Source organism: Ailuropoda melanoleuca, chromosome 2, assembly GCF_002007445.2.
Source record: "Ailuropoda melanoleuca isolate Jingjing chromosome 2, ASM200744v2, whole genome shotgun sequence".
Lineage (NCBI taxonomy): Eukaryota > Metazoa > Chordata > Mammalia > Carnivora > Ursidae > Ailuropoda > Ailuropoda melanoleuca.
Window position 1 is genome coordinate 144,128,682 of NC_048219.1, and position 25,659 is coordinate 144,154,340.

General features: G+C 48.5%; 2 protein-coding genes across 3 annotated transcripts in view; both read left to right on the forward strand.

Moving 5' to 3' along the window:
- Nucleotides 1-9,583, forward strand: part of HOXD3 (homeobox D3) — a 42,140-nt gene extending 32,557 nt beyond the window's left edge. Inside the window, exons 5-6 of one of the 2 annotated variants that reach the window (XM_034654777.1) lie at nucleotides 1,838-2,880; nucleotides 9,022-9,583. In XM_034654777.1, coding sequence (XP_034510668.1) covers nucleotides 1,838-2,595 — 758 coding nt within the window. In that variant the 3' untranslated portion in view covers nucleotides 2,596-2,880; nucleotides 9,022-9,583. Of the gene's footprint in view, nucleotides 1-1,837; nucleotides 2,881-8,559; nucleotides 8,846-9,021 lie in introns of those variants that run through there. The other variant, XR_004623503.1, reaches the window with a different exon arrangement.
- Nucleotides 9,584-17,186: 7,603 nt separating this feature from the next.
- On the forward strand, nucleotides 17,187-19,041 carry HOXD1 (homeobox D1). The gene is made up of 2 exons (XM_011236973.3): nucleotides 17,187-17,937; nucleotides 18,303-19,041. Exons 1-2 carry the CDS (start codon nucleotides 17,292-17,294, stop codon nucleotides 18,635-18,637), a joined length of 981 nt encoding a protein of 326 aa, XP_011235275.2. The 5' UTR covers nucleotides 17,187-17,291; the 3' UTR covers nucleotides 18,638-19,041.
- Nucleotides 19,042-25,659: the final 6,618 nt, after the last annotated feature.

Here is a 25,659-nt window from a genome sequence, read left to right on the forward strand (position 1 = left end):
GCCAGACAAGTCCCACAGTTGTTAATAGATAGCTTTTTTTTTTTAAAGATTTTATTTATTTATTTATTTGACAAGAGAGAGGCAGCAAGAGAGGGAACACAAGCAGGGGGAGTGGGAGAGGGAGAAGCAAGCTTCCCACTGAGTAGGGAGCCCAATGGGGGGCTCGATCCCAGAACGCTGGGATCATGAGCTGAAAGCAGACGCTTAATGACTGAGCCACTGAGGCACCCCGATAGATAGCTTTTTCTTATATTGACCTAATATCTGTTTTCTTGGGCTGTTGGTCATAGTAACTTAGCTCCTTCTTCCATCCAACAGCTCTTCAAAACTTGAAGACAGGTATTATTATTCTCCCAGCCTGGGCTTTTATGTAGCCCATATCACACGAATGCCACTCCCTTAAATTAATAAAAACTAAAGTCTGTGGAGTGCTAACATGGTTCCGTGTTAACAACCATGCTAAATGCTTTACAGGCATTATCTAATTTAATTTCCAAAGAACTCTTTAAGGTAGGTGTATGATAACATCCCCGTTTTACTGGTAAGTAAACTGTTAGAGTTGTCCAAGATCACAAAGCCGCAGAGTGATGCACTTGAATCCAACCAGAGTCTGCAGGACTCTGCTTGGTCTACCTCAGCCCAGTTCTCCCCATCAGCAAATCCATAATGGGGAGGGGCATATCCTAGGGGGAGACGATGTGCTCTGAAACTGGAGCAGCCTTGGGTTTCTCTCCCTGAAAAGGGAGACCCTGGAGCTGAAATCTTCTGTGGGTCCCTTCAGGGTGTGTGGAAGAAGATGGGCAAGCAAGCCCAGGAGCTCTAAGGCCTGCTGCCCCTCTCTGCACAGCATGCTTGGTTCCTAAAATTTTCTGGCCTGTGTCCTTTGTTGCAGTTTATCTTCAAGTAGATGAATTTGCTTCCAGGCCTAGTTTGAGGCCTCAGATGTAACTACCTTGTTATCAAGTCTCTGGTTTGCCTGCAACTCTCTGGGGCTGCTGCTCCTAGGGGGAAAGTGCCTTCCAGTCTACATGCAAGCTTCTTCTGCCCCTCCCTCCCAGCTGCAAGCCCAGGCCCCTCCCTCCCAGGAGATATCCATTTGTAGGATCACGGAGGGAGCGGACAAGCCGCTGAGAGGTGGCAGGGGTAGTAGAAACCAGTGTTGAGGATGCTGCTCCTAGCACTGCAATACTCAAAAGGCACCCAGGCTGGCCTTGGAGCCCCTGAAACTCTGGGGCAGTATTTTTATGGTTTATTACTTCCCTGAGTTGGGGTGCAGAGCCCTTGCGTGCAGCTGAGCTGGAGTGAGGTGCCAAGATCTCTACCCTCATTCTGTGCTTCCTGGGGTGCTTTGCCCGGGAGCCAGCCCCAGAGCAAGGTGGGTGGGGGCGTATGGGGGTGTGGAGGGTGCTTTCCTCCCCCGTCCCCCAGCAGAGGCTGGGAAGAGTGCTCAAAGAAGTCTGGCCCTTCTTTAATGGGGGGTGGGGGGGGCTAGGCCTTACCAGCTGCTACTAGTCTCTCATTAAACTTCTCCACAGCCTTAGCCTTAGGGACAGGATGATGGACTAGCCTGGAGGGGAGGGGGCGGCAGAGTGAATCGGACCTCAGAAGGCAGATGGGGGGGTTCAGGTGCAACTGTGCAACTCCTAGGTAGGACAGGGGCCCGTGAGGTCCCACTAGGAGTCTCACCTCTCAGACGCCCCTCCCCCACTCCAGCCAGCGTTAAGGGCTGGGGGCTGGGATGGAGGAAGAGAAGGGAGACAGAGAATCACCCTGCTCGAGCCCTGGGTGCCCCCCACCTCTCCCGCTCAGCATCTCCTCTCTCTCCCTTCCTGCCCAGGAGAGAGCTGCGAGGATAAGAGCCCGCCGGGCCCGGCGTCCAAGCGGGTGCGCACGGCATACACTAGTGCACAGCTGGTGGAGTTGGAGAAGGAATTCCACTTCAACCGCTACTTGTGCCGGCCACGCCGCGTGGAGATGGCCAACCTGCTGAACCTCACCGAGCGCCAGATCAAGATCTGGTTCCAGAACCGGCGCATGAAGTACAAGAAGGACCAGAAGGCCAAGGGCATCCTGCACTCGCCCGCGGGTCAGTCCCCGGAGCGCAGCCCGCCGCTGGGCAGCGCCGCCGGCCACGTGGCCTACTCCGGCCAGCTGCCGCCCGTGCCCGGCCTGGCCTACGACGCGCCCTCGCCGCCCGCCTTCGCCAAATCGCAGCCCAACATGTACGGCCTGGCCGCCTACACGGCGCCGCTCAGCAGCTGCCTGCCACAGCAGAAGCGCTACGCGGCGCCCGAGTTCGAGCCCCACCCCATGGCGAGCAACGGCGGCGGCTTCGCCAGCGCCAACCTGCAGGGCAGCCCGGTGTACATGGGTGGCAACTTCGTCGACTCCATGGCGCCCGCGTCCGGGCCCGTCTTCAACCTGGGCCACCTCTCGCACCCGTCTTCGGCCAGCGTGGACTACAGCTGCGCCGCGCAGATTCCTGGCAACCACCACCATGGACCGTGCGACCCTCATCCCACCTACACAGATCTCTCGGCCCACCATTCGTCTCAGGGACGCCTGCCCGAGGCCCCCAAACTGACGCATCTGTAGCGGCCGCCACCGGCCCGAACTCGCGGCGCAATTACCTCTTTTGCGGGGGTGGCGGGCGGGGCCCGCGGGGCAACTCGGTGACCCCCTCCCTCGCTCTGGCCCGGTCGCCGCCTCCTGGGTCTCGAGCCAACAGCGGCCGAGACGCAGGCGACTGGGCCTCCCCTCCAGGCGTGCCCTCCTTTGGGTGACTCGCCATAAATCAGCCGCAAGGATTCTCCTCTGTAACCCTGACAGTGCCATATACTGCGGACCGAGGGACTCTAATCTGGTAAAGGTGTCCCGAAGGTAAGTCCGAGATCCGTCGGCGGCGCGCTCTGCAGAGGGACCGGCGCCCGGACAGCCCCGGGTCTGGCCCGAGTCTAGCTTAGTGGCGGAGACCTTAATTTATATGCTCCTTCCCGTCCCGTAAGGATTGCAACGGACTCAACGATCTGTATTTATTATTTGAAGCGAGTCATTTCGTTTCCCTGATTATTTATCCTCGTCTTAATGTATTTATGTGTATATTTGTAGAATTCTCCAGCCAAGCTTAGGAACGCGCTCCCAGGCTGCGGGGGCCACGTTTCACCTCTTTAGTCCCCTTGGTCTGAACTAGTCGAGAGAGTAGTTTTGAACAGTTGTAACCGTGGCTGGTGTTTGTAGTTGATGTAAAGAATTAAGACCGCAAATTGTCCTTCATGGGTAGAGTCAGGCGGCCCCGTGTCGTGGCACGACACCCGTTACTCATTTCTCAACAGCCGCAGCCCTCAGCAGTCGACACAGTTTATTGATTTCAAATTGTCTGGTACTATTTGAACAAATATTTAGAATAAAAAAATTTCTCAGTCCGAAGTGTATCTGTGTTAATCACACACACTTGGAAGTAGATCACTCTGCCTTTTATCTTTCGCACAATCCCAGTAAAGGCCCCCAAATAGGCTGACTCTTTGATAGATTTTTTTTTTTTTTTTTTCATTTCTTTGGAATCTGGTACATGAATTGGTTCTGGGGATACTTGATTACATTGCAGCATTGACCTTAGGGGGGAAAATCTGAGGATGCAAGCCTAGAAATGTCCTGGGCGGGGTAATTTGGGTAGGGCTTTGTGCTGTGCCTGCTATGCTGTTTCCACCACCCTCTTTTTAGACACAAATAGACTTTTTTAGATTGCATGTACATTGGGGAGGCCAGCGCTCACTTCTCTGCACTCATAAAAAATAAACTTTAAAAGAAAACTGACAATCAAAGAAAAGACACAAGTGAAGTTGTGAGAACTGAGCTATGAAAAAGCTAAGGTGCACAAAAAGAAACGATCATTTGGAGACACACACCTAAGCTTTTTCTCTAGGAAATGCTGTCAGGACTTTTTCCTTTATAATGGTTGGTGGTTCATTTCTAAAGCAAACAAACGTTCCCCACGATGTAAAGTAATAAAAGTTTCATTAATGGAACATAACAAGTATAAACACCTTGTTTATTCCTGTTTCTTTGTGCAAAACGGGCAAAAATGTCTTCAAGGATTTATATCCACTTTGTAAATATTAGCGTGGCTTTAGCGAGGGGCGGACAATGTCCACCCGCTTCTCTATAAGGAGACGCTTGGAAAGCGCCTTCAGATAAGGTTCAATTCTTTTGTATTTCAGCGAAGTCGGCCCACGCATCTCTATTTGGTCTGACAAATAATGCAACTCCCACTACATCCCCGGTGACACGAGGTGAAATTCCCATTGTGCGGAAATAATTTAACTTCTAATCTTCTGGTGGAACAACAGTCGTTTCTATCTGGATGTTTGTGTTTCGCTAAACAACGATGGCTCAAATAATATTTAGTTTTCTTGTTCCTTTGTGCTGTTTTTAAAATGGCATGTTAGACTGGGGGTGGGAGGGGACTATCCTTTTGCTAAATTTCACTTTATCTGAGCAGGTTTAGAGTATACGTGTTGTAGAAGTGTATCAACAGAATAAATGACTTCAACTGAAGGGATATTTTACCCACGTTCAAGGCTTAAAATTGTTTTCTATGAAATTTGCATCCATAGGCAGAATTTCTAATTGTCTTGTAAGAAATTATTTTTTAAGCTATTAGGGAAGTCAAAGAAGAGCTTGCTGCCTTACAGGGATTACAACAACCTTTCTTAACTGGCTAAATATTAAATAGATGAATTATCAGGCTGTTTAGATTCAGCCCGGTTTTCCCTCATCTCCTCTTCCTACCATAAATAATAATAAAAATACATAATGCATCATGGCTCCAGGCGTTTTCCAGCGCGGTGTGTTACCGCAGGAGTATCTGCTGAGTCTGCGGGTGTCTGCAAAGGCCCCAAGTGTCATCTGCGGCTTAGGATTTCATGGATTAGACTTTAAACGGTGTCTAGGCGGGCTGACCACAGCCGCCTCCCACACGGAGGCTCCAAAGAAGTGCGGGGTTGGGGGCTCCATCTCGGGGCGGTTGCCCAGAGGCTCCCCTCTCTAATGGGGTGGAGGAGTTCACTTGGGACAAATCGGCTTTCTCTCACCTTTGGAGAGAGGTTCCCCGAGGCTTCTGAGAATAGCTCGGATTCTTTCCGGCCCTCGGCGTGTGTGTCATGTGATAGGCACACTCGGTCGCTCCTGGCCCGCGGAGGGGGGGGGTGCGGTGGCGAGTCTGGGTCGGCGCTTCCCGCGCGGCCGTCGGCCAGGGCTAGAGGGGGGTCCGCGGCACAGCCATTTAAAACTTCATAAATTATAAACAAGCCGCCTTGGCCTTCGCCATAAATTCTGTCCCTTTTGAGCCTGCAATTAGTGTTAGGAAGCACTGGAGTCTAAACACAACCAAACGCCCTCTGAAGGGCCCAACTGCCCAAGGTTGCAAACCTTTATTTCCCAGTACCACCCCCTCCGCACCCCGAGGTCTGCACACACAGCCGCCTCCTCCCCCGCCGGCGGTGCACTCTCGGTTGGGTTCCCGCTCAGCGAGGGAAGGTCACAATAGCAGCTCTATCGGCGGAGGCGCCCGCCTCCTCCCTCCCCGGGCTCGGAAAGGCAGAGAAAGAAGAGAGTGGGGGAGGGGAGCACGGGCTGGGCAATGGCGCCCTAGGCCCAGGCCTCTCCATCCCCCGGGAACTGGGGGAGTGTGTGCCTGGCAGCCGGAAGGGGCCAGCTGGCAGAAGGAAACCTCCACCCTAGCCCGTGACTTCTGCCCGAGACAGGCCCACCGGGGGCAATGGGGAGCGCACCAAGGCCTCGAGGCTGCTGGCCCCTCACCGTCGGGCGCTGGGCTGAGGGCGCTCGGAGCAGCCGGGCTTCCAGGGGCCCTGCGCCTTTGTGTGCGCAGCTTACCCATGGGCTCGGCGGCTGGCGAGGCCTCACAATAGCACCGTGGGGCCTACGCCTGGAGGTGAGGAAGGGCTGGGCTTCGCTTTGGGCCTTGGGTTCTGGGAGGTTTACCTCGTTCGCTGCTCCAGGAGAGGAAGTGGCTTTTTGGCCCAGGCCTTGATCAGCATTTTTTTATTTTATTTTTTTCCCTACAGAGACCAGTGAAGGGTGGAGTGGGGGGAGGGTAGGGGTCAGAGAGGTTGTCGGGGGTCCTCCTGAGGCTTGAAGAAAGGGCTCAGAGTCTAAAACCCAGGCCCATGGATGGGGGTGGCAGCCGTTTGGGAGCCCCTGGTTGTTCTGACCAGGCAATCAGAAGTGAATTAAACCAGGGTAGAGAGGAAGCTGCGAGAATGGCCCACTGCAGAATGGGGGGTGGGGGTGGGGAAAGAGATTAGGCCGAGGGAGAGCTTGCCCTGGCTACCAGGAGAAACTCAGGATCCAGCCTGGAGTGGAGTGAAGACACCCAACTGAGCTAGCCGGGGTGTGGGGAAGTTGCAGAGGAAAGGTCTGAAGAGATGTCCTGGCCTCTGGAAAGGTGGTAAGAAAGGGCGATTAAGTAAATGTTCTGCCTCCCGGCTTTCAGACCTCAGCCTCATCTAGGGACCTGACAGAAAAAAGTCCGCCTCTGATGAATCATTAAGTTAACCATCCATTTGTACCATTTCTTTGTACAGGCTTTCAAATGGGAGAGAGAGAGAGAGAGAGAGAGAGAGAGAGAGAGAGAGAGAGAGAGAATATAGAGTACTTCCCCCCTGGTGCAGCCCCAAGCCTAGTCCCTATCAGAGACATATCAGCCAAATTGGTTTCCTAGGCCCCAGAGGCTGCTAACCTTGCTGAACAGGATTTTTCGAATTTCTATCTGTAAGGAGTATTAAAAGATAGTAATTACCTACGCTAGCTACTCATTTCTCCCTTCCCCATCCTGTACCAGCCAACCCACCCTTGAGTGAAGTGCATCTTCTCAGCCATAAGTCTTGGGAGCCTAGGCTCTCCATCTGTTGAGGCTTTTCATTAGGGAGGGTGAAGAGGATATGTGTGGGTGTCTGTTTGAATAACAAAGAAGAATCCCAACATTCTAATGAAAAGTGTTTCTCTGCTTGACCTGGAGAAGCCAGAAGCTTGTTTACACTGTCAGTACTCAAGGGACAGTCACGGGCCTGTTTGGCTTTATCCTCAGAATTTGTTGAACCTTTCTCTTGAAGTAAAGAATTGGTTAATCCCAGTTTCAGATCCAGGAAGGTCCTCTTCATCTGGGAGTTCTTGGCATTACTTTGGTCCTTCTTTAAGAAACTGTAAGAAAAAAAAAAAAAAGGATGAACAGCAATTTGTGAGTATTAAATAAAAATACAAAGAGAGGCAGAAGGCCCCAGTCCCCTAGGCCTACAGCCTCACCACTTCGGGGCACTGCGACCTCCCAGAGAGGCTATAGCTACCGCCTGGGTGAGCAGGCTTATCCCTAGACACTTCGGGCACAGAGAGCTGAGACTGAGTCACCAGCCATATCCTCACCAGCTCTGAGGACTAGCTCACTTAGATCTCTCTTGCAGGGAGCCTGGATGGAAAGAAAAAAAAAAGGCTGGGTAGGTGAATCCTCTGTACTTACTGCATCGGTGGTGATGGTGGTGAAGATCACCGCAGAGGGTGAAATCTTAGTTTTCATTGTTCCCTTGTCTTCGGTCCAGCTACAAATGCCCTTATCTTTGGGGCCCAAAGTTGGTACCAAATGTATTATATATCCCTGGCCTAAAACCCATGCCTAAACACTTCCCTCAGGTCTCATAACCACTTGGCAAGTTGGAATAGTACAAAGGTAATTCAAGGACCCACTTTCAGGACAGGTCCAGCCTGAAGCACAGTGAACAGAAGGTTTCCCCACATGAAGGAAGAGGAAATGTAAATGGATGTCCAATCATTTGCAGTAGCAGAAGCAGGTGAAAGGTCCCCCCCCCTTTTTTTTTTAAGATTTTATTTACTCATTTGAGAGAGAGAGCACAGAGGGACAGTGAGAGAGAAACAGACTCCCCACTGAGCAAAGAGCCTGACCTGGGGCTCATCCCAGGACCCTGAGATCATGACCTGAGCCTAATGCAGACGCCCAACCTCCTGAGCCACCCAGGCGCCCCAAAAGGTCCCTATTTGTGGCAAAATATCTTGGTTGGTTCCTATAGCTAGTCTGGATCATTTTTATGAAAGCATACTATCTGGAAAATAATGAAAATAGGATTTTAACATTAGTAAGAGCGCAAGAAGGAGCCTTTAATTTAAATCAGGATTCATGGAGAACCCTGGTGGTACAGATGAAATGTTTTTATTGGGAAGGCAGGCCTAAAACCAGGCCAAGAGGACCTGTTGGGCCAGGGCCTTTTTGAAGGAGGGGAGAAGAGCTTCGCTGACTTCTGAGGAGAAGGGGAGAAGGCCCTTTGATGGCTCTATTGTTCCAAGCGCTGCCCTACAAATGCCACATGCCTCCCTGCCTCGTCCTTAAGGGCAAAGCGGGAAACTGGGTCGGCTGAGCGGAGGAGCTCGAGGTAGTGGCAGAGCTGGCACAAACCTCCCTCAGCCTCCTCTGCTGCCCCTTGGGACAGCAACGACGCGCCATTCCCGTCGCAGGCACCGAACACACAAAGGAAGCCCCCACCCATCCTCAGACGTGGGGACACTCTGGGGAGGAGGCTGGCGTGGACCCCGAGTCTGAGCACCTCCCTCCCCCGCGGGGAACAATAGCCGCCGCCTCCCCCGGGCGGCCCGGCGTGGGGCGCGGCACAAAGGCCGTCTCGGGGCCGCGCCACCATGTGACGCGCGCGCTCGCCCCGCGCTCCCCGGGCGGGCGGCAGGACGCAGTCCGCGGAGCGCGGGAGCCGCGGGGCTGCGGCGGGGCTGCCCGAATCCACCTGGCACACTTTCGGCGAGACAAACGGTGAGCTAATCACCCAACAGGCAGGCGGCCGCGTCCCCTCTCGCCAGCGAGGAAGGCTGGGGAGGGGGCTGGGGTGAAGGATTTCTCTGTGTGTGTCGAGGGTTGCGGGGGGCGGGGGAGAGGTTAGTCCTATTAAGAATTCATCAATCACCCGGTGTGCACTTTTCGCTCGACAGCGGTTCCTCCTACTTCAGAGCAAGTCTGGGCCAGCTGGGAGCCGACCAGAAACCGCAGGCAGAGGAGACGCAGGCACGCGGGTGAGCGCTCACGGAGGGTGCGATCCGCCGCCCCACGCCGGTCACCCCCTCTCTCCCGGTCCCCACTGCCGCCTGCCGACCCCTTACGGCCCACGGCCCTCCCAAGAGGCGGGCCCCAGCGCCCGTCCCCGAAGCACAGTGACTCGGTGTCCCCCCGCGCTCCCCCCCCCACCTCCTGCTTCCTCCCTCCCCGGTCACACCCTCAACGCTACTCTACGCCCAGAAAGGGACACTCCATCTCTCCCAAGGCGGAACAAGAAAAATTCCAATGGATCAGAAGGTTTTTGCAGACACTATTTAAGAATTTAAAAAAGATTCCCAAGGGACTAGAATTCAGGGAAGAGGCGGAGCTAGTTTCGTTCTCTTATTTACCTGCCGGAGTAATTTTTGTGGGAGGAAGCAGGATAACACCCCTGTTGAACTTGAATCTAAACTTGAATGCCATATAAAAAGAACAATAAAAATACACTTAAAATACCAACCACAATGATATGCCTCTCCTTTCTTCTCTGGTGTGAGGGAAGGACTGTAATATTTTTACATCAGCTCTTTTGGGGTTCCTTTTAGAAATACCATAAAGGGATAGACTAAGGGACAGACTGAAAAGCGCGCAGCGCGGTGTGAGGGGGTCATTAGCATTAGAGCTGTTTAGCTCAGGAGAGCTTGGGTAAGTGGGTGGTGAAGCATTCTTATAACCCTTCTTGAGTGGTACTTGTAGTCCTCTTAGTAAATTCTAAGAAAGTTCCAGGCTAACCCCTCTTTTACTCTTTTTCCAAGTGACATCAGCTGAGAAGTTTCTGGAGTTAGTTAAGTGTTGCCTCGGCCTATAGGAAAGAGCCCCTAAAAGACAGAAAATCCCAGCTGCCCCCTCCCCCTTCTCTTTCAGCATCCTCTTGGGTGAAAATTAACTTGCTTTGAAGAGATGTTCTACTATCATTTTGCTTTAGATAGATTATAACCTGAAGCATTAAGCCTTGCACAGTGTTCTGAACTCATTAAGCAATTAAAATACTGGTCCTGTTGTCCTTGGCTCAGAGTGTGTCCCTCTCTCCTTGCCTTTCAGCAATACCTACTGAACAGCTCCTGTGGGCACTGTGCTGGGCTCTGAGATATAAAAATGAGTCACTAATAGTGTGTGCCTTTTCATCTGCTGGGGGAGAAAAAGAATCCTAAAACTGTGTGACAGATGCTAGAACACAGGTGTGGCCATAATGTTCCTGGAATAAAGAGAAGGAGCCACTAACACTACTGTAGGGTCAAAAACAAGGCTTCTCAGGGGAGGTGAATTTGGGTTCCTGAAGTATGAGTTTTTTAGGAAGGAAGGAGGGACATACCAGGCAGAAAGGGCAGCACATGCGAAGCAAGGAGGGAAGAAAGAGCAAGGTCTGGACCTGGAACAAGAATCCTTTGGAGTAGAACGTCTGGCTGGAAAGAGAGGTTGTATGGGGTACATGGAAAGGAGCCTGGACCTAAGCTGTAGGCAGTGGGAAGCCACTGGGACGTGAGGTTATGTATTTGGAAAGCTTGCTTTTTGCGATACTGTGACTGACTGGAGAAAGCAGAGATAGGAGGCAAGAAGGAAAAAAAGGAGGCTGTTGCAATAATCCAGCACAGAGCGGAACTAAGGTAATGACAATGAAGAGGAAAGACATTTAGGAGGACAAATTCACAGGACTTGGTGATAACTGGTTGAATGAAAGAGGAGTTACAGATGTTAATCCCTAGGTTTCTATTTAGAGGGCCTGAGTGGGTACTCAGGTCATTCACCAAAATGAATAGAGGAGAGAGAAGAGAAGACTTTGCAGGGGAAACTAATGAATTCAGTTTTAGGACTACATCGTGTTTTCTGTTTTGCTAACTGATACACTGTACGACCCTAAACAATTCACTTTATCTTTCTGGCTTTCCGTTTCATCACCAATACAACAGTCAAAGGATATCTACCTCAGAAGTTTATCGTGTGTGTGTGTGTGTGTGTGTGTGTGTGTGTGCATGTGTGTGTGCGCGCGCACATGCACATGCCCACATTAGGTATTATCTTCACCAAGTCCGAGTGAGTGTCCCATCCAAAGCTAAAACTAGGGAAAACATCCTCTTACCCGTACCATGCTGATCAATACTTAGATCCTGGATGGCCAGTGAGAAATAAGTCTCAGGAAAATTAAAAACAACACGCTCCTGCTTCCCAGATATTGAGTCCAAGCTAATGCTTAGGACTAAGTCAGATCACATCGCTGAGTAGAGCTCCTCTGCGTCCCGAGGGTACTCCCCAGGGACACACGCAGAAATGCGGTCCTGCTATCAGACCACTAAGGAGGAAGCCTCTCAGCAGATGTCGGAGAGCTTTTTTATATCATGTGTCTTTCAGGGAATGCTTGAAGCCACTCATTCTCTTTGAACCTCCTTAGGCTTCCCTGTGACACAGTGCAGTATAAGAAAGAGTGCTGAACATCTGACCTTGGCCATTTACATTGGGTGTAATGACAACAAGTAGTTTCTTTTCTGTGTCAGTATTACTATTTGTAAAATAGAATTATGAAAGGATCAAACAAGATAAGGAAGGATGGCATTTTTGGAGATGCTCTAAGGGTGAGTAAGAGGTATTATTTTTTACTAATGAGATTGGAAAAAATAAAAAAATTTTGCTATCCCACTGGGGTGGCAAGGTTATGGGGTAACAGGAATTCTCTTATGTTGCTAGTAGAAGGGTAAATTGATTGACTCCTAAGCAATTTGGCATTTTGTATCAAAATTGCCAGTGCACATACTTTTGACCAAGTAATTTCATGTCTAATAGGTCAAAAACTTGAACATGTGTTTGTAATAGCAAAAGACTGAAAATAAGCTAAATACCCATTGATAGGGAATTAGTTAAATGAATTGTGGTAGGTATGCACAGCAGAACAGCATGAAATTGTAAAAATAAACCAGGAAGCTCTGTATGCATTTTCATGAAATGATCTTCAAGATACAATAGGGGAGGGCGCCTGGGTGGCTCAGTCGGTTAAGCGACTGCCTTCTGCTCAGGTCATGATCTCAGGGTCCTGGGATCAAGTCCCACATCAGGCCCCTTGCTCAGCGGGGACCCTGCTTCTCCCTCTGTCTGCTGCTCCCACCTGCTTGTGCTTGCTGACAAATAAAAAAAAATCTTTGAAAAAAGATACAATGGGGGGAAGCATGGGGCAAAAGAGTATATCTAATATGCTATCACTTATGCAAAAAAGTGGGGGAATTTATAAATAGATGGAGATGTATAAAGTATCTCTGGAAAGATACAAGAAACTAATAACTGGTGTTTATGGGAAGGGGAACTAGGTGGCTGAGGACAGGGGTGGGAGAAAGATTTTCACTGCGTACCACTGTGTACCCTTTGAATCTTGAACCACGTAAATTTAAATTTATTACCTATCTAAAAAATACAGGAGCCAAAAAAAAAAAAAGTTAGTACAAATGTAACTGACCTTGGCGTACCTGTGTGTGCTCGCACAGGTCCTAAATTTGTACTATCCACTTACATTATCTGAGGACATTTCTCGTTTTGATCCCCCAGGGATCAAGCTCAGCAGGAGATGAGGGGATCCTTGACCCTTGCTTGGTGGAGGGGGTGGGGACCCAGATCCATCTCTGCCTTCTCTTGCAGGAATAGCTCAAGATGGGCCTCAGAAGTCTGGAGCACAAGTTTAGCAAACAAACTGCAAAGGGGGGTGGGCAACAAGCCTCCCAGTCAGCCACACTGGCTGTAAGGTCTCCCAGAAACAAGGGTGTTTTTCTCCTTGAACACTGCTCTGTTCTGAGGCTGCCACAGTGTGGAGGAGGGGCTGCTTTTCTCTTCCCTCTTTGTAGACTGTGGACAGGCAGCAGACGGTGGACAGTCAGGAGATCCAAGTTAGTTCCCTCATTTTTTGCAGGACAGTTTTGTCTTTTCACCTCTGAAAAAAGTGACTTCCTTTCTAAAATGAGGGGTTCAATGTCACTTATCTCTAAGGAGCCCTCTTGCACTGACATTTTATGATATGAAAGGACCATCTTTAACCAAGGGAAGAGTTACAGCTTTCCCCTCTGGATCCTGGGGACTTGAACGCTCATTCCAGACAATTTCGGAGAGGTGGAAAGAAAGAAGAATTGGCTCCTCCCTCTTGAGACCCCCCATTCCTACTCCTTTTTTCTATTACCTCGAAACCACTCTAAAGTTTCTCTGAGGAGACTGGGATAGACAAAACCCTTTCACTCCGTACCTTACTAGCATCCCCAAAGCTGAGTTAGGAAAGTGCCAAGGAGCAGAAACCAGGTCTCTGCAAAGCACTATTTTGTCAGCAAAACTTGGGAAACTCCTACTTACTACTTAAGGATATTTTGGGAAACTTCACCCCAACTAGACACAGGTTGGGTCTTAACATTCTCTGCCACTACCACCCAACAGGCTTCTGAACACTGTTCAGATATACTCATGTTCCAGCTAGCCATGAGCTCTCATGGTGCTGGTCAAGGACCCCTCCCACAGAATCACCCCTCTCTCCCCTCACTGCCCACCCCAACCCAGACCCTGAAGCAGAAATTCTCAAAATATGGTTCCAAAGAACCTTGCTTTAGAATCACCCAAGAGCCTTATTAAAACTCCTACTGGAGTCAGATAGATTGGATTAAAATCTCTTGGGTGGGCTCAGGAACCTGCACTTTTAAAGAAGCCAAGAGTTTGCATGTGCTCAAAATATCTCCAAGGGGTAACTTGATGAGGCTTGTGGAGAGGGCTTGCAGGAGATTTCTTAGGAACAAACTGTAAACACACAGAAGACCAGAGTGCCACCCTCCACCACTTCTGTCTTCTGTCTGCAGGAAAAAAAGCTTGTTGTTCAAATGGGAGACAAAGGTTGTCATGGGGGTGGGGGTGGGGGGGTGTCTGCCTTGGTTAGCAGTATGGGAGAGATTTCAAAGCATTCCTACATCAAACACAACCTGGCAATCAGGCTCCTCTGCTGTCACCTCCTGCTGAGAACTCAGCACCAGGACCTAGCAGGGCAAGTGACCCTTGGGAATTCATGACTTGAACAAGCAATAAAATTAGTAAGACATTTCTCTCATACCCTGTGAACATCTAGGAGGCAAACTTTAAAGGTACTCAAAGTCTCAAAGTATCCTATGTTCACATCTTTCTACATACATTTCCTCCACTAATATCTTCCAATCTCTCCTTAGAAAATTATCGATTCAGATTCTTCTGGAGTAGATTTATAGTACAGCTGAGACTTGTGCCAGTAATGAATCCCTTGTTCCTCTGGCTTGAGAGTATCTTTTTTTTTGCAGCTTAGACCTCCCCTAACAAAACATTCTTACATAGTAGGTCCCTGACAAATGTGGAATCTGAGTCGGACATAACCAAACCGAGCAAGTCAAGAACCAGTCCAGGAGTGGAGACAGCAACTCTGGGTCCCAAGGTGTAGGATATGCCAAGGCCTGAGAGGTTAAAGGGAGTAGAGAGGATGAACAGAATGCAGCTCTCTGTATGCAATTATCAGAGAACTGCAATTGGGTCTGAACAAATATTGAATACCCCACCCACCCACTCTCACAACTCTCACCCACAGTTTTGAAAACAAAACAACACAATTAAGAAAAAAATCTCATTCTCTTCTAGGACATTTTCTTCCATCAGCAAAAGTTCAATCTCTGAAATTTTGCTTCAGGGAAATAGTGTGGACAGCTTGTGGGTGCATCAGAGTCAATGCCTAATTGTGACAGCAAGGACCCAACCTTTGCGCCAAATGCTTAGTAGCAGAAACCTTTTCCTGTTGCAATGAAGTCTGCCAAGGCTCCTAGGCTGCCTGTTTTTCCTGAAACCTTAGAGCAAGGGCGCTTAATTTGATAGGTTTTGGTCAGATTTCCCGGACAATCAGGCCAGATTTTCTGTCCTACATCCTGAGCTGCAGCCCCCTGGATGTCCTCTCCAGACAGGTTTACAAGGCCATCCTCCTTCTTGACCTGCTGGGGCCTCTGGGCCTAGGGGCTGTGATTAAATGAGTACTTTTTGAGAGAAAGACTTACAGTTTTGAGATAGGAGTGTGCACACTGGGTCATTATGCTGGTAGACATCGGCTATTGGAGTCTAGCCAGGGGTGAATGAAGTGTTATGTGACCTCAGCACATGTGAGTTGCTGATATTTTTGTATTAAGAGCACAGAGTGACAGACAGCAAAGAAATACTTCTACATATGAAGCCTGAGCTAGCTCTGAAAAGCTCTATCATTTGCTGATCAGGGAGCTAAAAAAGAGCCTCTGTTTCTCCCTTTTAAAAGACTATTTAGGACCTTTGTCATCAGATTGGCTATCGGAGAAAACTGAAGTAGCAACATCAAGTTTGAAGGGCAATTTTCAGCACAGGATTCTATTTCCCAATAAAATCCAAGATATCCAGCAGGGTGGGGACCCCAGACCTGTTAGCTTTGTGCTCATTTCTAGATGTGTACTCTCTACCTACCCCCTCCCCACCTTGGCTCAACTTCATCTTCAAGGGCAACACGTTTGGCGTGGCTTTCTTTATTCACAAGTTCACATCCCAGTAAGGGACTGGCTCCCTGGACTGTGATGGCTCCTACTTTCCAGGCTTCCTCAGAGCGGAATTTTAGGCAAGGACTCAATCGCTCTTTCATGACAAGTGGATCAGTAAAACAATAATAAAACCTCTGTCACCATAACTAAGAGGCTATAATAGATCAAATTCTCAAGGGCACTTGAATAAGCCAAGAGTAGACCCTATTCACACGGTTTTAGGAAACCACTCTCTTTCAGGACTGCTGTGTGTAAATAACATTTATTTATTTAATTTGTTACTTTCCTGCAGCCCCAAAGAGGAAAACATTACAAGAAATGTTCAAGGAAGTTGGAAAGTTTGTCAATGTAAAACTTGTCTTTGTAACCCTTCTACTCTTCATTTCCTGTGCCAGTTGCACTTTTATTTCCCGTCTCTCTACGCTCAGTAAACAAAACCATATTATCAAGGGAAAGACGTGAGCCCATTAACATTGTGAGCCCTCAGATTTCACTCGCAAGAGACGACGCAGCACTTAACTGATGGAACAGAAGCTTTAATTGCTTCGAGGTACGAGCCCGTCCAAACCTCTGAGATCTGCCCGGTCCCTGGGAAGCCTTTGCGCCCTGGAGCCAAGCGCCTCAGAGAGGAGGAGCGCAGCCCCGGTGCGGGTGCCAGGCTCCCAGAGAGGAGCCCTAGCGTTCCACCACAAGGGCAGAATCTTTATTTGGACAACCTACTTAGAGGGGGGAATCTGGTAAACTTCCCCACAAGGCAGAAACCTCATCTTTTGTCCAAATCAAAACCTGGCGCTCCAACACGCGTCCTTATCAAGCCGCCACAAATGGAAGGAACGCGAACTGAAGGGATGCTGCGAAGTAACGTGAAAATCTAGTCTAAACGTTAAGGTTTTGTGCCGCCCCGGGTACACAACACCCAGGGCATACAATTTAGTCCCATGAATCGGAGGGAGGGAGAAAACGAGGGAAAATTAAATCTGCATTCTAGGTTTAGGAGAGAGATCACACCCGTACCAGGAAAACAGAAAGCGCGGAGGACTCAAGAGTAGAGGGGGAGAGGAATACTTTACCTTCCCGGGGGGAAGAAGGCTTTGAGCAATCCCCGCGGGCTGAAGTCTACGCTCCTTTTTAACCCCTTCCCCACCTTAGTGCCCACAATCCGCAACCGAGGGTTCAGCCACCCACCGATCCAGAAGAACAAGCTTCTCCCCCTCTATCCTCACCCGAGCGGCCAGTCTTGCCTTTCTCCTCCCGCTTCGTCCAGTACCTGTCCGGGCAGCAGGCGCCCTGGGCTCTCGCCCGGTCCTTCCCCAGGCCGCCCCTGGGCCGCGCCGGCTCTTTCCCGGGCCTGGGGCTGCTGGACGGCTGCCACCCGCAGGTTTGGCAAAGTTGGCTGCGGGGCAGGCGCGTGGAGCCGCGCGCCAGGCGGGCCCCCGGCCGTGCGGGGCAGGCGCCCATTGGCCGGCCAGCGCCACGTGGCCACCCCCGCCGCTATATTAGGCCACTATTTACCTCCAGCTCGCTGGTCATGGCTCGGCGAAGGCAGCTCGGGTAGAGAGGAAAGGTGGAGCGGCGCAGCCCGCGGCGGTCCTGGCCGGCCCCGCACTCCGGCCCGGCCTGCGCGGTCCGGCTGGAGGTCCGGAACCATGAGCTCCTACCTGGAGTACGTGTCGTGCGGCAGCGGCGGGGGCGGCGGCGACGTGCTCAGCTTCGCGCCCAAGTTCTGTCGCGCCGACGCCCGGCCGGTGGCCCTGCAGCCCGCCTTCCCCTTGGGCAGCGGAGACGGCGCCTTCGTCAGCTGCCTGCCCCTGGCCTCAGCCCGATCTGCGCCTCTGCCCCCAGCCGCGCCCGCGCAGCCTCCCGCGCCCCCCGCGGCCGCGCCCTCCTTCGCGCCGTGCACCCTGGAGGGCGCCTACGAGCCGGGCGCCGCACCTGCCGCGGCAGGGGGGGCGGACTACGGCTTCCTGGGGCCGGGGTCGGCCTACGACTTCCCTTGCGCGCTCGGGCGGCCGGCCGACGACGGCGGGGCGCACGTCCACTACGCGACCTCAGCAGTCTTCTCGGGCGGCGGCTCCTTTCTCCTCAGCGGCCAGGTGGATTACGCGGCCTTTGGCGAGCCCGGCCCCTTGCCGGCGTGTCTGAAAGAGCCAGCCGACGGCCGCCCTGGGACCTTCCAGACTGCGTCCCCGGCCCCCGGTGCCTACCCCAAGTCGGCCTCGCCAGCCTCCGGCCTCCCCGCCGCCTTCAGCACCTTCGAGTGGATGAAAGTGAAGAGGAACGCCCCTAGGAAAAGTAAGTACTTGGGCCTCGGACCGACGCTACCCGGGTTGGGATCCGAGCCCCCCTCCGCAGGATGACGCTGGGCGCGCGTGGCAGTGGCCCTCTTGACGGCGATTTAGGGCTTAATGGAGGAAAGGCGTTCCGAAGCATTATTAAAGTAGGCGCATTCCATTGAGCGTGCCCTCAAGTAGACGCTTAGAAAATGTGCCAGGCATTGAGGAAATTTCAGGAAGGAGCTCTCCGTGGAGCGTTTCTCCTGGGTTTACAGAGACCCAGGAGAAGTGTACTGTAACTTTGATTCTGACTAGCTCCACTGGTCGCCCGCGTTCTGTGTCCGCGTCCTCTCACCCCACTGATGCGTTGTGTTTACACTGCAGGCAAACCCGCCGAGTATGGAGCCGCTAGCCCCCCCAGCGCGATCCGCACGAATTTCAGCACCAAGCAACTGACAGAACTGGAGAAGGAGTTTCATTTCAATAAGTACTTAACTCGAGCCCGACGCATCGAGATAGCCAACTCCTTGCAGCTGAATGACACCCAAGTCAAAATCTGGTTCCAGAACCGCAGGATGAAACAGAAGAAAAGAGAACGAGAAGGGCTTCTGCCCTCGGCCACCCCTGTGGCTTCCCTCCAACTCCCCCTCTCAGGAACTAGCACTACCAAGGCTGGCAAGAAGCCAGGGAGCCCTTCTCAGGCCCAAGAGCCCTCCTGAGGTTTAGTCTTGAGGCTGAGAAACCTTGGCCTGCGCAAGTCAGAGGCCGCCTCACCCCTATCTAGGCTTGCTTACTAAGCTCAGTTTGGGATGGAGGTGAGCATGGGCAGACATTAACAGAGGTTTCACTAGGGAAAGGAAGTATCTTAGTGGCTTCTGAGTTCCAGGCTGTAGGTGTACAGATATCGGTTTCAGGTCGCTTAAGCCACTCGTTTGTGTGTTATTTGTGTCTTATCAGGGAAGATGTGCCCAACTGCCAGCCCAGCCCTGCTGCTATGTTGTCTAACTTAGTCATATGCAATTCTTTGGTGCAGAGTGGCAAAGCGTTATATGCTGATCTCTACCACCCCCCGCCCCCCCATGGGCTCAGAAGAACATCGACCCAAAGTTTTTCTGATTTTAATTTAAAGGACAGGCTACATATATTCAGCTTGAGATGACCAAAGCTAGTTAGGGCCTTCTTGATGTAGCTGAGCTGCTTCCATGATGATCTTCATATTTGCACTCCACTTGTTTTTTTCTTTTAAAAGCAGTTTCTACCTCTTCATGTGCCTGAGTGAAGATACAATCGCTGTCTAGTTAGTAGCTGAACAAATCCACAGGGTGGGTGAACACTAGAACCTGAACTACACCTTGATACCAGTTACTCAGACTGGACTGTAAATATATACAGTACGTATATTTTTAAAAAGGTTTCCTTGCGATGAACTTCTATATGACATTTAATGTCATAGCATGTAAGGGGTTGGAACTTTTTTTTTTTGTAATAAAAATTACAGAATCTGCTACTCTCTGTTTTTCCTTATACTCCTTTCATTTTCATTCTCTTTCTTAAAAGCTAATTTGGTTTCTTCTATTTGCAATTTCTTGATTCTGCTCTGGGAATTTGCTTAGATTGATAACTTTAAAAAAGAACACGTTTTACAGGTCTTATACACAAGCAACAGGTGACGGACAATTATCTGAGCAGTTTAAGGGAGAAAAGCTACTCTCCCAAATAGTCAAGTACCTAAGGGGGTACTGTACTTACTTTAAGTGCCTGGGTTTTTCAGTGAATGTGTAGACTGCACATTAACTCAAAGTTTAGGTGTCCACTGTGGGAATGTTGTAAAGCCAAGAAGACACTGCGGAGAGATCTCCTTATTCTTTTGTCTTTTGCTCTCACAACAGGAAAAGGCAACATGAAGATTCTGTTAGTTGGTTAGTGTTCTCTGAGTAAGGCAGCTGCACAGCAAAAAGTTCTCAGTGGCTGACTTCCCATTTCCAAAGTCAAGAATTACAAAGGAGGCTGGCAGAGGCCAGTAGTCAGAGCTTTCCATTTCCTGTTACCCAGACTGACATCTGGCCTACGAAGAGAGCATACGAGTACCTTTCTGTTTTTAAAAATGAAATACTTTCAAGTGACTTCTTTGAAAGAAGTTTCAAAGCACAAAATTTGTCAGATGTCAAAAGGGTATGTGGTAAAAAGCCTCGAAGTTTGTTGCCACCCAGCCCCCCAGCTCCTAACCCTGAAAGCACGCATGGTTGAGCAGGCTTTTATGCAACCTTACAGATATATTACGTGAAAAAATGCGGCATTGGTACACAAAACCAAGTGGATACTTGGGACATTTGTCAGGGCAGTTCATTTCCCTCACTTTATGAATAACTATAGCATATCTTTAAAGTCTCTCAGTAGTTCAACTGAAAGTCTTCAAGGCCCAAACAATCCAGATATGAGCCTCAGCTCTCCTTTTAGCTAGATTTCTAGGTTCTAGTGTAGTGTTTTAAATCCAATTATTCAGAAGTCTAACAGTTGTGGAGGATTACTATCCCCGGATGTGATTAATTGTCTTAGAAGATTGAAATTACACTTAAATTCCTGTCCTTTGCACTCACAGTTTAATGGAGTTGGAGAAATAAAATTATAAGCTCTAACAAACTCAGCCGATTAGGGGGAAGAGATCTGTCAATATTATTCTCTCTTTGTTTTTTCACAGTTTTATTCTCTCTTTTTCTTTAAGGTTTTTATTTAAATTCTAGTTCGTTAACATACACTGTAGTAGTAGTTTCAGGTTGTCAATATTATGCTTATGTTTCACCGTCTGCCCTTCATGGACTTGATGCTGATCAGATCTGGTTTGAAAAAACAGCACCCCCCACTGCCCCTATCCTCACCCCCATCTTCGTAGCTATTTGAAAGGACTTGTTATAGGAATTGTCATCTGCTTGCTTGCTTCCTTTGCAGTGGTCTTTGACAAGACAATGTTTCCTTTTTGATAAGCATTAAATGTACACCTAAACAAACAAACAAACAAAATGCCAACACACTGGGTCATTTCCTGAATCTACCATCCTTTTCTCTGAGAAAATAGAGCTTTTCCTTTTGAAGCTACTGCTAGCACTTAACCCTGATGGATGTCTTCCCTGACGCAGGTGGCTATTTTGACATACGTATAATGTTGTTCTATGAATCAGGCCAATATTAGCTATTTTTTGACCAACCCCAGGGATCTTTAAAAGCTTTCTTAACGCAGATCACTATACAGCTATATTCAGTATTAGGGAGAGTCCTGGCTGGAGATGGGGATGAACGAGGTGACCTCTGGAGTTCCCTTTCAGCAATGAAAATGCTACAGAAATGATTCAGTGATTTCTACATATTTTATTTTAGGCCTAGCATTGCAAAAAGAGAGTTCTGCCCCAAGAAAGTAAATGCAGTCCATGGGATTACAGTGACACTGTGTACAGGAAAAGTAGATTTTAGACTTCATAAATACATCTTGTCAGTGGAGGTACCTAACCCATCTGGACTGTTTATAAAACATTCCCCTTCCCATTATTCAGAGCCTTGTGTTATTTTGAGTGAGATCACCCATGAAGTATGATGGTTACTATGCAAGCTGTGAAACTGCTAAAACAATCCCATTTCTATTTTAGAAGAATTCAAACTAAATATGCTAATTTCCCCTCCAGCGGTCCCTTACAAGAATGAATACACAGTGGACGGTTCTAGCTGTTGTATAATTTACTGTTCAATGTTCCTTTGTCTTCACAGAATGACCATGTGTCTATTTTTCTGGATTCAGAATAGTTGGGAGTGAGGAAAAAGAAATAAAGCATTTAATAATATTTTAATTTCCATTACTTGAATACTAGCAAACAAAGGAGTTGCTAATGTAAAAACCTAAAGCAATGTCACCTAAATCCTCAAAAGATTAATTGTATGCATTCTGCCCTAGTCTCATACATGGTGAGGCCTGAGACCAGAGAGGTTATGTCTGATTATCATGTCATCAGAAAAGAGGGGCAGACTCAGGAGAGTTGCATTAGCTCTCAACTTCTTAATTATTTCTTACGGCCAGACAAATGCTCTATATTGGCCGAATATTGAATTTAAAAACCTCAGGACCTAATCAGGTTCAGAGAAATGTTTAGTCTGACCACAGACCTCTTGACAAGAAAAATGCCGATTGTTAAAACTTTATTTGTGGTTTTAAAGTGAAACCATACTGGACATATCTCACAAATAATGATAAATCTCCATCTAAATAGAAATCAAGATTTTCATGGTTTTGTCCCCTAAAGCATATTTCCAGAGAATGAGCATGCAACAAACATATAAAATAGTTTTATTTAACATCTCACTTAGTGGGTGGCTCAGAGTGTAGGTGGCTCAGTCGTTAAGCGTCTGCCTTAAGCTCAGGTCATGATCCCAGGGTCCTAGGATCGAGCCCTGCGTTGGGCTCCCTGCTCAGCAGGAAGCCTGCTTCTCTCTTTCCCACTCCCCTCCCCCTGCTTGTGTTCCCTCTCTTGCTCTCTCTCTCTCTGTCAAATAAGTAAATAAGATCTTTAAAAAAAAAACCATCTCACTTATAACTGCTTCTGAAGTTCTAATCGTTATGCAGAAATATACATTCAATAGGAACTGTTTAAATTCAATAGTGAAGCAAAAGGAAAGAACTCTTAAATATTGGCATGAAAGGAAGGTCTATTACTTAGGTTGTAAAGACTTAAACATTATCTCTTCCACTTCTACTAGTCTTATTGATATAATTTAATAAGTATAAAGGATAGCCACAGAGTGGTCATTTGGACTTGCAAGTAGCTAATAGAGCAAGTCACTGACACTTTGGAGGCATTTCTAGAGGGCGCTAGACTATTTAGCACATCCCATTCTTAGGGGTTTTGTTGAGCCTAAACTACAATTTTAGGGATGTCTTTAAGAAAAAGAAATCATGAATACAAAATTGCTAGGGTATCCTCCAGGATCTGGAAGGGCCCAAGTGAGGGAAGCTTATGTTTCTTTCTCTCTCTCGTTTTTTAAGATTTTATTTTTAAGTAATCTCTACACGCAGTGTGGGGCTTGAACTCACATCCCTAAGAACAAGAGTTGCATGCTCTACCCACTGAGGCAGCCAGGCTCCCCAAGTTTCTTTGGGTTCATCATAAATCCCTATCTGCCCTTTCTGAAATTGTTGCTCCATTCCCAATACCTAGCCATTGTTTGTAAGATGGTAGCAGTGACTGCTTTTCTCCAACATCTTGTAACCAGAATGACTGTTTGCTCCTCTTAAAGTGCATCAAATAGTAGATAACGCAGACAAGGGCAGGTTGGGGCTCTGTTCCACACTCAGCATCTCAGTCCCACTCTGCTCTTCTGGGCTACTGGCTGGCTGAACTATTTCACTGTCTGGTAATGGGAGCTCTATTTCATCCAGGCAGCTCTTTTCTGTTGTATATTCCTTCTCAGTGAAATAAACAGAAGAAAAATCTAGAACCGGGGATGACACAGCTACACAGCTAACATCTAAGCATGTCACAGAAAGATGGAATCACTGAGGCTGAGGAAGGGGCTGTGGAAAAAAAAAATAACATTGTTCTTATGGGAGAAGATGTGGGTTTTGGCACTGGTTGTGATCCCTAATCAAAAGGGAACATAACTTCCCTGGTCACAGTTTCTTCTATAAAACAGAGGGGTTTGGTCTGGATGATCAGTAAGTTTCCTTTTCACCCTAATATTCTGTCACAATCCCCGGTGGTTATTACTGAGATTTTATTTAACAATAATGTAGCTGTGTAAGATTAGCATCAACAAGAGGCCTTACATTTTAAGCTATCTTTCTTTGGAATATGTGTGTGTAGGGGCACCTGGGGGGCTCAATGGTTAATCGTTGCCTTCGGCTCAGGTCATGATCCTGGAGTCCAGGCATCCAGCCCCACATCAAGCTCCCTGCTCAGCAGGGAGTCTGCTTCTCCCTCTCCATCTGCTCCTCGCCCCCACTCCCCCCTCATGCTCTCTCTCTCTCACTTATTTTTTTAGAGAGTTTATTTATTTGAAAGAGAGAGAGAGAGAGAACACAAACAGGGGGAGTGGTAGAGGGAGAGTGTAAAGCAGACCCCTGGGTGAGTGGGAAGCCAGATGTGGGACTCTATCCCAGGACCCTGGGATCATGACCTGAGCCGAAGGCAGACGCTTAACCCACTGAGCCACCCAGGCGCCCCCCAATCTCCTTGTTCTTAATACTTCAAAGTCGACAGCTTTCAGAATAGAGAAATAATTTTGAATTTCTCTTCCTTGAAGATATGCGGGATTCCAAAGTAAATATGCTGTTCTGTTACAGAGAAGAGATAAAAATATCCAACTTGTTCCTGCTTTCCATTAGTTACCCAAGCCCTACTTATTTTTCCTTCAAAATGTCTCATGTCTTTTTCGCTTCTCCATTGGCTCAGGCTTTATCATCTCTCATTCAGCTACACGATGGATGTCCTGCTGATCTTCTTGCCTCCAGTCTCCTTCCCAGCCAATCCATTTTAAAGCCCTGTCTTCGTCGTGTTGTTCCATTTTTTTTAAATGATTTTTTATTATATTATGGTAGTCACCATACAGTACAACCCCGGATTCCGATGTAAAGTTCGATGCTTCATTAGTTGTGTATAACACCCAGTGCACCATGCAATACGTGCCCTTCTTACTACCCATCACCGGTCTATCCCAATCCCCCACCTCCCTCCCCTCTGAGGCCCTCAGTTTGTTTCTCAGAGTCCATAGTCTCACATGTTTCATTCCCCCTTCTGATTGCCCCCCCTTTCTTTATCCCTTTCTTCCCCTACCGATCATCCTAGTTCTTATGTTCCATAGATGAGAGAAATCATATGATAATTGTCTTTCTCTGCTTGACTTATTTCACTTAGCATTATCTCCTCCAGTGCCGTCCATGTTGCAGCAAATGTTGAGAATTCGTTCTTTCTGATAGCTGAGTAATATTCCATTGTATATATGGACCACAGCTTCTTAATCCAGTCATCTGTTGAAGGGCATCTCGGCTCCTTCCATGATTTGGCTATTGTGGACAATGCAGCTATGAACATTGGGGTGCATATGGCCCTTCTCTTTACTACGTCTGTATCTTTGGGGTAAACACCCAGTAGTGCAATGGCTGGGTCATAGGGTAGTTCAATTTTTAACTTTTTAAGGGACCTCCACACTGTTTTCCAGAGTGGCTGTACCAACTTGCATTCCCACCAACAATGTAGGAGGGATCCCCTTTCTCCACATCCTCTCCAACAATTGTTGTTTCTTGCCTTGTCTATCTTTGCCATTCTAACTGGCGTAAGGTGGTATCTCAGTGTGGTTTTGATTTGAATTTCCCTGATGGCTAATGATTTTGAACATTTTTTCATGTGTCTGTTAGCCATTTGTATGTCTTCATTGGAAAAGTGTCTGTTCATATCTTCTGCCCATTTTATGATTTGTTTATTTGTTTCTCGTGTATTGAGTTTGAGAAGTTCTTTGTAGATCTTGGATACCAGTCCTTTATCTGTGGTGTCCTTTGCAAATATATTCTCCCATTCCGTGGGCTGTCTCTTAGTTTTTTTGACTGTTTCCTTGGCTGTGCAGAAGCTCTTTATCCTGATAAAGTCCCATAAGTTCATTTTATCTTTTATTTCTCTTGCCTTTGGAGATGTGTCGTGAAAAAGGTTGCTCTGGCCGATGTCATAGAAGTTGTTGCCTATGTTCTCCTCTAGAATTTTGATGGATT